This window comes from Dermacentor variabilis, chromosome 10, assembly GCF_050947875.1.
Source record: "Dermacentor variabilis isolate Ectoservices chromosome 10, ASM5094787v1, whole genome shotgun sequence".
NCBI lineage: Eukaryota > Metazoa > Arthropoda > Arachnida > Ixodida > Ixodidae > Dermacentor > Dermacentor variabilis.
The window spans coordinates 29,905,742-29,918,193 of record NC_134577.1 but is presented as its reverse complement, the minus strand read 5'-3'; the positions used below and the strand labels follow the sequence as shown (position 1 = coordinate 29,918,193).

The 12,452-nt window shown below is 43.1% G+C and overlaps 1 protein-coding gene across 2 annotated transcripts in view; it reads right to left on the bottom strand.

Annotated features, from left to right (window-relative positions):
- dome (cytokine receptor domeless) overlaps positions 1-12,452 on the bottom strand; it is an 88,188-nt gene that overhangs the window by 10,442 nt on the left and 65,294 nt on the right. For both annotated transcript variants that reach the window (XM_075672196.1, XM_075672197.1), the window contains 7 exons: positions 11,247-11,434; positions 10,385-10,539; positions 5,614-5,853; positions 4,169-4,394; positions 2,531-2,896; positions 1,734-1,901; positions 297-482 (listed from right to left, as the gene is read on the bottom strand). In XM_075672196.1, coding sequence (XP_075528311.1) covers positions 297-482; positions 1,734-1,901; positions 2,531-2,896; positions 4,169-4,394; positions 5,614-5,853; positions 10,385-10,539; positions 11,247-11,434 — 1,529 coding nt within the window. The remainder of the gene's footprint in view (positions 1-296; positions 483-1,733; positions 1,902-2,530; positions 2,897-4,168; positions 4,395-5,613; positions 5,854-10,384; positions 10,540-11,246; positions 11,435-12,452) is intronic.

Sequence of the window (12,452 nt, the reverse complement as noted above, 5' to 3'; positions counted from 1 at the left end):
TTTCTTTTTTTTTTCCTTTCTCAGACTTTGCTCCACAAACACTGACAGCCACGCTTCTACTATCCCAACATTGCGCTATGCCAACTAAATGAGGTATTGCTACAAATACTGAAACATGGCTGAATAAACGTACACTCGCCAATTGAAAAAATTCAAAACAGAGATTGACGTTTCGGCGCCCAATACGGGTGCCTTGTTCGGTTGAACAAGGCACCCGTATTGGGCGCCGCAGCGTCAATCTCCTCGCCAGACTAGTTTTCGTCAAACCCTAGATTTCAAATAATGAAACACCGTACCAGTGCCTTCGGTCTTGGCACACTGCGCGGGGCTGTCCTCGGTAAGCTTCCCGTTAGACGAGGCCCTCACGACGGCTCTGTAGACTGCGTTGGAGGACAGCCCATCCAGGACATGCTCTTCATCATCCCGGTCGGTGATGTTGTAAACTCTGCAGGTCTTGGGATCGTATTTGCTGTACAGACACCCTGACGAAAAAAAAGAGGAAATGAGCGCGCAGTTAGAAAAAATAGATTTCTGGTTCTAAAAAGTGGTGCGAGAGCTTTCAATATTTAGCGCTAGATACAGCCTGTTGCATGCCAGTTAGGCTTGAAGTTGATTGCCTCCAGTCAACTTGTCGAAACCACAAACAAATAAACCAAACAAAATGGCGGCTCAGTGACTGAGAGTTTAAATATGCAAATAAAGCTTTGTTACTGATAAGTGAACATGAAGAAAATAATTTTCTTAAAACAACATTGAATCGCAACAAATATTAGGAAGCTTTCTTTGTTGAAGTCATTTTAGAAGGGACAAAAGGGTGAGGTATGCTCGGAAAACTTGTGGAACATCGGGTGCAGCAGGTGAACATTCAGGAGGAACACGCAGCCTGTGACCTGTGTGCTTGAGTCATTAACATGAATAATCCAATTTCTTGTATTCAGTTTCGAAAGCTGAAGTTGAATAGTGTCAACTGTTTTGAAATTTGAAAGTTTGTATTATTTACACTGCCCACCCAGTTCTTTCTTATTCATGTTTCCTTCCTTGTTTTTAATGCCACGTGTAAGGTGATAGTGGGAGAGATTGATGCCTGGGGTTGGCCATGCTTCCTGTGCTGTTGTAGTTGTTTCCCGCATGTCCCACCTTCTCCCGCTTGACTGCCCTTGCTATTATGATAAATTGTAATGCCGAGACACAAAAATGGACAGAGAAAGAGACGACACACAAACACTCATGTGCCTTGTTCTATTTAACTGTGTCTATAAGCTGAGATATTGTGGGAATTTATAAGCTATTCTATGTCATCTGTACATTGATCGTCATCATGTGGGCTTCATATGGGGTTCTTCTTCATCATCGCTTGTGGAGCTGGCTCTCGAGTGTGATCCGTGCTGTGGGTGTGGTCGGTTCGCCCAATCTTTGACGTGGAATAAACGTCGTGACAACTGCTGCGTCACAAGTGGTGGAGGTGTCACACAATATATGCAATGTAGAACCAACAAGGCCACCACAATTATACCCTCACTTCATTTACAAGCCTTCTCTGCAATGAATCGGTGCCAACCAGCTCGGACCAGCGCTCTTCATAAAACCCATAAGCAAGAAATTCGAGACAATGTATTATCCTTTCGTCACAGCTGCCAGAATGTTCAAAGATGCATGCAACTCAAGAATTTATTACGCAAGCACTTCAGTTAAGGTCCATGGATGACAAGACAAATGCTTGTAAAGGGGCTCACCAGCAGCATCGTGTAGCGCCATCTTTTGGTGGCGTGGCAAAACAGCGCAAGCTTCGATCTGGTAGCTGTTCACGTATGACTTCAGCGCACTGCACTCAAGTTGCCAGTGCATCAGCAGTGAATGGGCACTGTCTTTCTCCAGTGTCACTTGCGTGATCTTCTCAAGCTCTGCAAGGAACATGAGACATGGGAAAATGTTAGACCACACAGTGAAAGAAAGAATGCTAGCATGAGAGCTCGTTCCCCCCATACTATTGAGACTTGCATTACCATCATTAGGCCATTATTCATCGCATCAGCAAAAGCACATCCCCCAAGATCTCCAATTATTCCTGTCCTATGATTGCAAGTTTCCTTATGTCATCACTCTCCATACCTCTGCTGCCTTCAGTCCCTATCCTATCCTTTCCTATCGAACCACGCCCATTAGCCTACTGACCATCAGTAATCTCTTTTCCACATTATATGACCTGCCAAACTTCACATCATATTAATCTCAAATGAAATGTTAGCCACCTGCATTTGACGCCTAACACATGTTGCCCTTTCACCTGCACATTGCATACTTACACGAACACAGCACGAGAGAATTTGAGTGTGTGTGAAAAAGAATAAGCTTCATTAAGGCCATACGCCAAAGTACACGTGCCCAACGTAAACATAGCTGTTGATTTAAGTTATGTGTTAGCACCACATACCCATGAGCTACTGCACTGAGGATGAGGAGTCAGCACAGGAACAGTATGTGCTTTAATTACAATCATTCTCTTGGTACATACTTCTGCTGCTGGACTCACCTTTGGACACTGGAATGACGCACGTCGTCCAGTGCATCTCTGAGGCCTTGTCAACGGTCTGTGCCGCGACTGCAAATTGGTACACGTTGCCTGCGTCGAGGTTGAGCACTATGGAGGATGTGTTGAGTTCCGTCTTCTGCCACTTTAGAGATTCGTTGCAGCTGTAAGAGCGTGGCAACATCCGCGGGCACCAGAACACTGTGTAGCTCACGGGTCCTAGCTCCGAGCTAGCTGCGTGCTCTTCCTCAGCTGATATCGAAGTCGAGGAAGTCAGGACGGGCACTCGAGCGGACGGTGCCCGCCATGAAACCACGTAACTCCCAGAGCCGTGGGCAACAACTTCTATGTCCTGAGGTACGTTGATCACTGGAAAGACAATTACACGTGGTATTGCAAGATGCAGTGCGATGTGTCTTGGCAATACAATACCCTTCAATACGAAAAAACCCACTCTTGCCACGAGAGCAGGCTTGACAAGCCAGAAAAAGCACAAGGACAAATGACAAATGCCGACGTTCCTTTGAAGTTCACACAATGGCTCACCGTGACATCACAAGTTTCGATGGCATCTGCTTGGGGGATTTGGTCAGTATGTTAATCTGTAAAGGCTGACTGCGTGGTGGTATTCTTAAGGAGCCAGACTAAACTTGGCAAGTTTTGATAACCTTTACTGCGCTATTGCAGCCCAAAACAAGAAACTGCTTTAAAATTCGTTGATGTCACAGTGATGTATTGGCGGTGCGGTTTAGGCATGAGAGATTTAAAAATTGAAGTATGGCCTTCATCTTCTCTTGTATTAATCAACTCATACAGCAACATTAGCACATATGCAGTTCTGAAAGAGTACTTCACTAGTCTAAACTATTTTAGTGCTTCTCTATACTAACCATCACTGACACTTAACTGCCAGTGAGGCTGTTCAAAGGCCAATTTTATATATACGTGCCATGCCACTGACTACACATTTTCCATGTACACCTGATGTCTCGTATGCCCGACACACCTTCAGCACTACCAGGGCATGCCACTTGCATTCTTAGCACTTCAGCCATCACTCGACAACGGTGTGTATTTCAGAAATTAGGCAAATTTTAGCACCTTTTTCTCAATTATTATTCATTTATGTTTTTTCAATTATAAATATTTCTGCTTTAAGAGCAAACAAGTATTTCGTATCCAATTGATATTCTAGGCTTGTATAGTGCTTATAGTGTACAATGCGTATAGTGTATTCTGCTTTTCTGTCTCAGTAGTGTGAGGATCCTAGAAATCCCAACTACAACTTTAGAACTTACTTCTTGATTCATGCTACCAGTGTAACAGAAACGGGACACAAACAGGAGATGTAGAGACCACCAGTGCTGGACTACAACTCTTAGTACCTTCAGGCCCATTCTCCCCATGCTATGTGTCAGTCCATCCATCAGTTTGGTTAACCTCAGAACTATTGCAGCCTGCAATGCACAAGTATAAAACTTCACCCTCAACCGTCAACTTGTTCAACGAGAAGTTCAGTTGTAGCCCTGCGTTTGTTGTTTCTGCGTCTCCTCTATCTATCTTGTTTCTATTGTGACAGTGAACTAGATCAAGACTCTTACAACCAACTGGCTCACTTAACAGAACTACTCAAGAACTTACGTTCATCATATTTGTCCACCTGGAGGCTGGAGTGAACCCGGGAAAACCCGATCTCGTTCAGCGACCACAGCTGAAAGTTGTAGCGCGAGTTGCGAAACAGGCCCTCGAACATGACCGTGGGCATCTCCACCGTCTTGTTCTCACAGCTGTCTTCCGGCACGTCCTCCTCGCAGCACTTGATGAGGTACTGGAGAGTGGCCCCGCCCCACTTCTTCTCGGGGAGTGCCTGCATTCGGCCGTGAACAGTACAACCATAAAGCACAACTCATGTAGCCTGGACAGCAGTGGGAACAACAGAGGATGCTAAGCTAAACGTTGGTTCAAGCTGGCTGATAATCTATAGGGTTTCTTTGTGCGTAGAATGTGACAGACGACAAAACTCAGGACAGGCACAAGTGCAAACCGGTGCCTGTGCTTGTCGTTTTGTCTGCCATATTTGGCGCTAGAGACCTAGGTGATACAGAGTGCTACTTGGCACACTAAACGAACACTGGTGCCCCATGCAACCGTCTCGCTTACAGTTTTTCTGTCTGTGTATTTTACTAAAATATTTGACATCGCTGGACAGGCGTAGTGTAGATTTCGATGCAACTCATTTTCAAACATACCGAAATACAAGAACCAGTCACCCAACAGAGGAATTCAAGACCCAGTTCTTTAGGTAATGGTAACGTCTGCAACCATGCAACCGAAGCAACGTCTCATCGAATCTGATGGCTGTCACCATCGACCAAGTGTTTCCAAAAAGAAAAAGAAGAAGAAAAAAAAGGCAGGGGGAGGGGAGTTGCATTTTCGATGGGCAGTTATTGCTGCATGTTATTGTGGCACCCGGTTGAGTAAATTTAGCAGAAAGACTGACAGGAAGCTTAGCCATGCAGCTGGATACTAGCGCTGTAATTAGTGATTGTTTTAAAATATGAAGGGCACCTCTATTGTTCCACAATAGTCTTGTGCAGGTACAGAAGCTATAAGGCATGCTCTCAAGCTTGAGACTGAGCAGACTGTGGCACTTTGATGCAGACAGACGGATGGTGCACTATCGTGAGTTGAAATATACCAACAATGAAGGCTAACCAGTGCACATTCTTTCAATTCTGCATTTGCCAATTACATGTAATGACAGAATGACTTTGGATTGCAGTCTTAGTGTGACACCTTTTGCTATTGGGCTATTACTTGCAAAACCTGTCTTACTTTGTAATTGTCTGTAAGCATTTCGTTAGTTTGAGACTAACCAAGTGCATTCGCATGAATGTGCCCTTAAATGGATGACAACACCCAGAGGTTCAACTCGAATTACACTTCACCGTAACGCCGAGCATGCACTACCTTTGAATACCTTCGCATAGTTTTCCAACCAGCATGAGTCATGAGATGGTAGCAAGCATATAACTACATTCATACCTGAATATAAAAGCATTAAGAAAGAAGAGAGCCGCACTCACCTCAAAGTTAAGCATGATGGTCCGTCTGTGCTGATAATTCTGCACCTTGAAGCCGCTCCTCGATATTCGAGGTGGCGCTTCAGGCACATCTTTCAGTGTCGTCTGCGAAAGCACAACGTCGTCGGTCCACAATTCTTCCCGCACTGCCTTCGATGCCTTTCCTCGGAGCCGAAAGGTGTATGCAGTGAATGGGTTCAGGTTTTGTATCATTAGCGACGTCTTGTTGAACACCTCCACAGTCTGATGAAAGAGTGGGAACCACAAGGAACGAAAGATATTTTGAGAACTCAAACAATTAGAACTACAGCAAGCATGAGATGATGAGAAAGGTTTCATGCATTCAAGCTCGCCAGAAAGAAAAACTTGCAGTCAAAAGTTTGTTGTTGATAACTTCGGCCCAAATTGTTATGGAACCTTGTCTTCTATCGTTGCACCTTCTCTAAATTCCAGATCGTTTAATGTACCAATATTTTTTCGTAGTATTCTTTAAGCTTTGGTAGGTAACCAGGAATAAAATTCCTGTAACTTTGAAACTGTGTAATGTAAAAAGAAAGATTAAATATACACATATTTCAAATCAGCACATCAAGAACACAGCAATACTATGTCAGATTATGCTGTTAAAGTACTGTTAAAATAAAACTGCCTTTGACTAGCCTAGAAAAGAGTTATTCATCAGCCGACAAGATCAAGTACCAACATTTTTCGGACTCCAACTGTAGTGCCAGTACTGGATTTCGAAATATTCTCTTATATTTGAGGTTTTTTATGCACAGAAATTATTGAAACCTGCTCAACCGTCTTCAGTTTGTCATTTCCCATTTATCTGCAGTTAATAAACACCAAAAACATACAGATTCTCCAAAGTGCAAGGCAATCTTTTTCTACTTATAAACAAATGCTGCCAAAATCATCCAACGTCACTGAAAGCTGGTACAGGAACTTCAGAGCTACCCCTCTATTTTGCAAGTTTTCTGGGCAGCATTGTCGCCACATAAAAGCTTCCCGAAACACTTTACGAACCTAGTAAGAAAATGCTGCCGATCTGTCGTACTCTATGAGTACTTAGAAAAGTGTTTCAAGGCCCCTTTAGGTCCTTCCTTTGCAATCATGAGCGTAATGCGGTCGTTCCGGTTGGGAAATATTTTGCACATGTTGGATACCACACTGAAAGAGCATTTGGATTATGGAACTAGCTTTTCGTGATTTATTTAAGACAGTTTTCATCACTGCTGAGGCTACTGTAGAATGTACAGTCTCAAGCCAACATCAGTGATCACCACGACAACCATTTTCTCTTAGGTTTTCATCGTCACATACTTCTTCAGTGCTCTCATCCGGGGACATTTGCTTGGTTCTCTTAACATGCAATGTATAACACCCCAGCACCAAAATCATCCTCAGAGTTATTAAACTGCTGTGCATGTTCCCCCCCTCCCCCCCAGTAACCTGGGCAGATCTTTTCCACTGTTTGCGGAGCTGCCCCAAGCCCATGGTGGTAGAGCCTATTCCCAACCCTTCCCTTTCCTTGTGGGAGGCCACTCTTCGGGCCACTTGCTCGGATGACCAGCTCTGGCTGGTGGACCGTGGTTGCCTGGAGATATCGGCCAGGGGGCTACCGGATGTCTAGGGGCCCAACCACATTTAAATAGATCCAATAACGTTTTATCCATCCATTCATCCATGCACCAGAAAGAAAAAAATTTCACCAACTGCTCTGGTGCTTCACGCAATGATGAGCACGTACGAATTCCATCAAGTGTGTCGCTTTTTTAAAAAAGCACTGCCGTTGTGACGCTAAGTGAAATTATCGACAGTTGGAAATGTTAATGAAAGGTGCCGCAATGAACACCGGCGTACAAAACCAGCGCACATGACAAAACCGGCGTACATGAGCGCTCATCCTGGAACTAGTATTATGACATGTCGGAAGGAGTTTGACACAATGCTTGCTGCCTGATAAATTTTCACCTTCATATTCCAATGTGGTAGCCCTTCAGACCAAAAGCAACATGCCACTAATGCAGAAGCATGAAATGGCAAGTGGCCGTGGGCACTTAACAGAAAAGAAAATAAGGAGAGGGGGACACACTGCATTTGTTCTAGGACTTGGCTAGCTGCCTGAGCAGCGTAACTCTTGCCAGCTGCATGGACGCCAGAAAGTAAGTACACCGCTTAGATGGGCTCTTTGAAAATGATAAACATTTACCCGCTTCAACTACTCTTCTCGCCACCACTTTTGCAGAGACAAACGGCCATTGTTCTGTCACGAGACGCCTGGACAAAGGACAAAAACAACTAGGGAGCTAAAAGGCTAGGTAAAAACGAAAACAAAGAAAGCACTCAAACAAAGCAAGGGGAGAGGAAAAATACAGCGAAGAAGGTAGGAAACAAGGAAAACACAGAGGCCTCTCTAGCACAGGGGGTCTGCACTTTGTTCTGCTAATTATGTGCAGTACTACAAAGGCAGAGCTAGCAACCAGGTTCCCAGTATTATACAGCGTCATGACATACTACCCATTATCAAGAGTTATGGACTACTGTTCCAGATGTGGCTGCCCCATACATACGGAGACGTTTTGGCACAGCCCCCACTATATGTACAGTCATAAGCAAAAGTTTACAGGACACTGGTTACACAGAGAAATGTGAATTTGAGCTGTGTTAGCTCTGGGCCGTCCAGCGAGCCCACGATGCGGCCAGGGAGTTACAACTCCCAGTCCCAACGTGGGAGTAGCCCGCTCTATGGGACCTTGCGTCCCGTAGCTCGCAGGACCTTTCATTAAAGTTATTCAATCCAATCCAAAAAAGGCATAACGTTCCCAAGTCAGTAGACCACTACATAGATCGCAAAGGCTACTACTACATACTAAGACTATGACCTCAAAACTATGTACCCACGTTTCCTGGGAAGTCAGATTTTTCTCAAATCCTGTGTCCCGTAAGCTTTTGTGGCCGACTGTATGTCTTGAGATTTGTACATCATTATGAATTCACACTGGGAACAAACTTTTCAATTACTTCCTCCCAGAAAAATTATGATTACCACTGTTGTAAGATGTATGGCATAGCATCCAGAATTGTTGGCATAGATTCCTGCTACTGTACTGTTATGTTGACACAACACAATTTTCCCATAATGACACAAGCTGACGTCGAGCGCAAATGCTATATTTGTGTTTCATGCCTCTATGTTCAGTAATGAAAACATGATGCCATTCAAGCAACCAACCAGCTTCAACCCCACGCATAAACAACTGCTTCAATCAATTTATTATGAGCTGTTTCGACTGTCTACACTATTGCGGCAGCGGTTACCGTGTTTACTAGCATAATGATCACACTTTCTAAAAACGAGACTGGCGCAAATTTAGGGGTGCAATCATAACACAGGGCTAATTTTCTGCAAAAAGAAAAATTGTTTTTCTTCCCGCATTTGCTGCAGGCTGACAAGAGGTCAACAAACAATCGGCTGCCGCTGTAACAGTGCAGGACATCAAAACAAAAATGGCAGCTGACAGAGTAAGCCGAACGCACCGAACATGATTGTTTTTTCTCATATACATCACGTGCATTGAAACAGTTTCTCCCATATCAGTAATGAATATTAGCGTTAATATCAGCACGTTTATGGCAATAACGTAGCCATGTCCACTTTGAGGAGACGGAAACGGAGATGGGCACTTCAGCTGCCAGTGACAGACAAACACATGGCAGGCATGCTACGAAAACTGCAACATTTGTCTTCACTACAATCTTAATATTGCATGTGTCCGCTACGCGTGGGTGAGTATCTTAGCTGTGCTATAAGCACCGGCATATGAATAGAGTACATTTCTAACATATCGATGTAAACATGGCCACTGTCATTGCCGGTCAATATTTGTTGCGTGACCACGAGTGCAGATGAGAGGAATCTAAAGGCACCTTTTATGTTGTTGTTGACCACAACCATTATAAAGCCTACAAAAAATAAAGACAACGCAAGCTTCATGGCAGATTTTTTTTTCTTTCTTAGAAGTGCAGAAAGTGATAAAAGGAATGAAATGGGGCGTTTGCTTATTAATGTGTTTGGTGCATGCAGACCGCTTGGTAAGTCTTGAAGAGTCGTTCGCATAGAATATGACAGATGGCAAGCACGATCATCATCAGCTAGACTTGGCAAACGACACATCGCTGCGGCAAGATCGAGATGCCATCATGTCGCGGGAAAGAAAAAATAAATAAAAAAATTCAAGGGTGCGATCATACGTGAGTGCAATCATTATGCAAGTAAATACGGTAATCAATAAACAAGGACGACACTTCATTGTTAAAGTTCTGAAGACTTGGCCTACTTTTACGAATTTTATGCACAAAAAAACACAAAATACAAGAGCCCACTTTGAAACCTGACTTGCACAGATGTAACAGCATTTTGTTATGATCAGAACGTCCAAGAAAGGTAATTCACTAATAGTTATGTGCGAGACCTACTTGAGTGCCTCTAGCATCGACGGACTTTGTTTACTATTATCGTTTTACCCTAGTGAGAACAAGCAGCCATCATCAGTTATGGCATCAACGAATTTAGATCTCAATAAAATAAATCTGAGGGGAGTTTGGCGTTCACTTTCTACGCCAGCAGCCAACATTTTCCACCAAAGTGGTGAACTGCTAGGAACTAGATTTCCAGAAAAAAAAAATAACAGGAAATTTATTCTTGTGTTCACACATTTATTGCCACTTGTTAACGTCCCTTCAAAATGAGATAAAAGAAATGACTACGCACCTTCCAGTTGGACTCGTATTGAGACTGATAGTGGATCTCGTAGATGACCAGCAGCTTCGGATTCTCCCTCTGCTCGATGCTAGCATTCCAGCTAAGCGTGACGCTCCGCTTGGACACCGCGCTGCACTTGAATTCAGTTGGCTCGGAAATTTTCACTGCAGACACAGGGCGGAACACGCTCAGAACGCAATATTTTAAATGTTATCACGCGGTGAATATCACAAGCATGTTTCACTGCAACAAAAGAGGTTAAAGCATTCAGGTAGCCCCTGTTTTCAACATTCACACTGATAATACTTTCCATAAAGTGAACAAATATTACGAACAGCATTGCAACAAAGTCGTATTCAATGCGAAAATACATTTGTCATATCCGATATTCATTGTATGTATTTGTCACCTCCTCATTTTAAGTGACATATTTTAGATTAACCTATGCTTTTTCCAATATTTCTTTATATCCATGCTCGTGTATCAACATCTGACTTAGTAGGGTCCCATAAAGTTGGCGCATTTATGAGGGATATGTCGTATTGTGTATGACAAAACAAGTCATATTTTTACAGAGTACAACCTGATTTTTCATGCACGTCTGATAAAGTCGAAACTTCCTGTGATGAAGCTGCACGACACCAAAATACCTTTGTTATGTTTAATATTTGTTACAAGCATACACATAGATATCAACAAAAAATAAGTTTGTGAATAACAAAATGCTTCGTTATATCCGTGTTTATTATACCGAGATTAGATTGTGGTACACTACATCTGACATACAGGGAGTTGCGGTGAAAGCAGTGAAACCGCGTAAACAACAACATATCCGCCCACTCCTGGGAGCAGAATGCAGAGAAATTCTCACCTATTTTTAGATGCTCTATAGTGTAGGTGAAATTTCTCACACCGAGAGCATTCGTCCCATTCATAACCAGGCGAAAGAGAGTGGTCTCCTTGCGAAGCGGTGGCGAGGACCCCAGAGTCCACGAGCAGTAAGAGCCATTTCCCGAGTGTCCTGCCTTCGGGCACAACCGATAGAAGCCTTTGTGCGTCCTGCACAAGGAATGTAAAGCAGGTCATGTCATCTCGGTGTTCACAACAACGTCGTGACAGAAAGCCCTTATATCGATCACCCACGTCACTCTTACCACAAGGTATATAGTGCAGCCACATAATATTATTTCAGAAGGTTTTTTAATAAAGGAGTACATATTTACAAAATTGTAGGAACTCTGCCAGACGCATTTCCACATAAAAGGACAACAGTTAAAAAGTACAGACTTGCCAACATTTAAAAAATATGAAAAATACTACAGTCAATGTGAAACATTACTAAAATTTAGTGAAATGTACTAAAATTTGTTTTACTGCTATGTGCACTCTTATGTACTTGACATGTGGTTGGATAAACTTGAACTCAAACATGATTGTTTATATATATGCTGGCTATTATTTTCATGTGGACACCATGCGCAGTCACTCCGCTCCATTGTCGCAGCAAGAATGATCTAACAGGAATTGCTTTGTCTAGTTTAGTCAGGAAAGAATCGCGTAACCGTAGCCAGCATTCGAGCTGCCGTTATACAGTAGTTCTATAATTTGGTGAAGCTGCTGCGGTCAAGTCTGAATAATCGACAGGCACAAAAAAGAAGTTGGACTATTGAGAGATCGGTTATTTGCAATTTCTTGAAATCGAATTTCGCTCTAGACCAGACACAAATGAAAAGTTGCAATATTACCGATATCAATAGCACAATTGTAAAAAAAAAGCTATAAAACTTGGGCATCTTCAATAAAATCGCAAATGTTGCCGGTACACATGTAGAAAGGTTGTGAAGCATAGAACATCATTATTTTATACAATGTCGGTCTCGAAATGCCAGAACTGGCATCGCGGACGTTATCCTGAAGTCTCCTCACAAAGTAAATTTGCTGACGTCAAGAAGCAATAAAGCTAGGTATGACAACATTTTTCGTTAAAAAAAAAAATAATGCAAACAAACGTGCTCCATCATGCTTCTCCTGACTGTGCTCACGTGTGACACAGGGATCACAGGAATCAAGCAGGTCA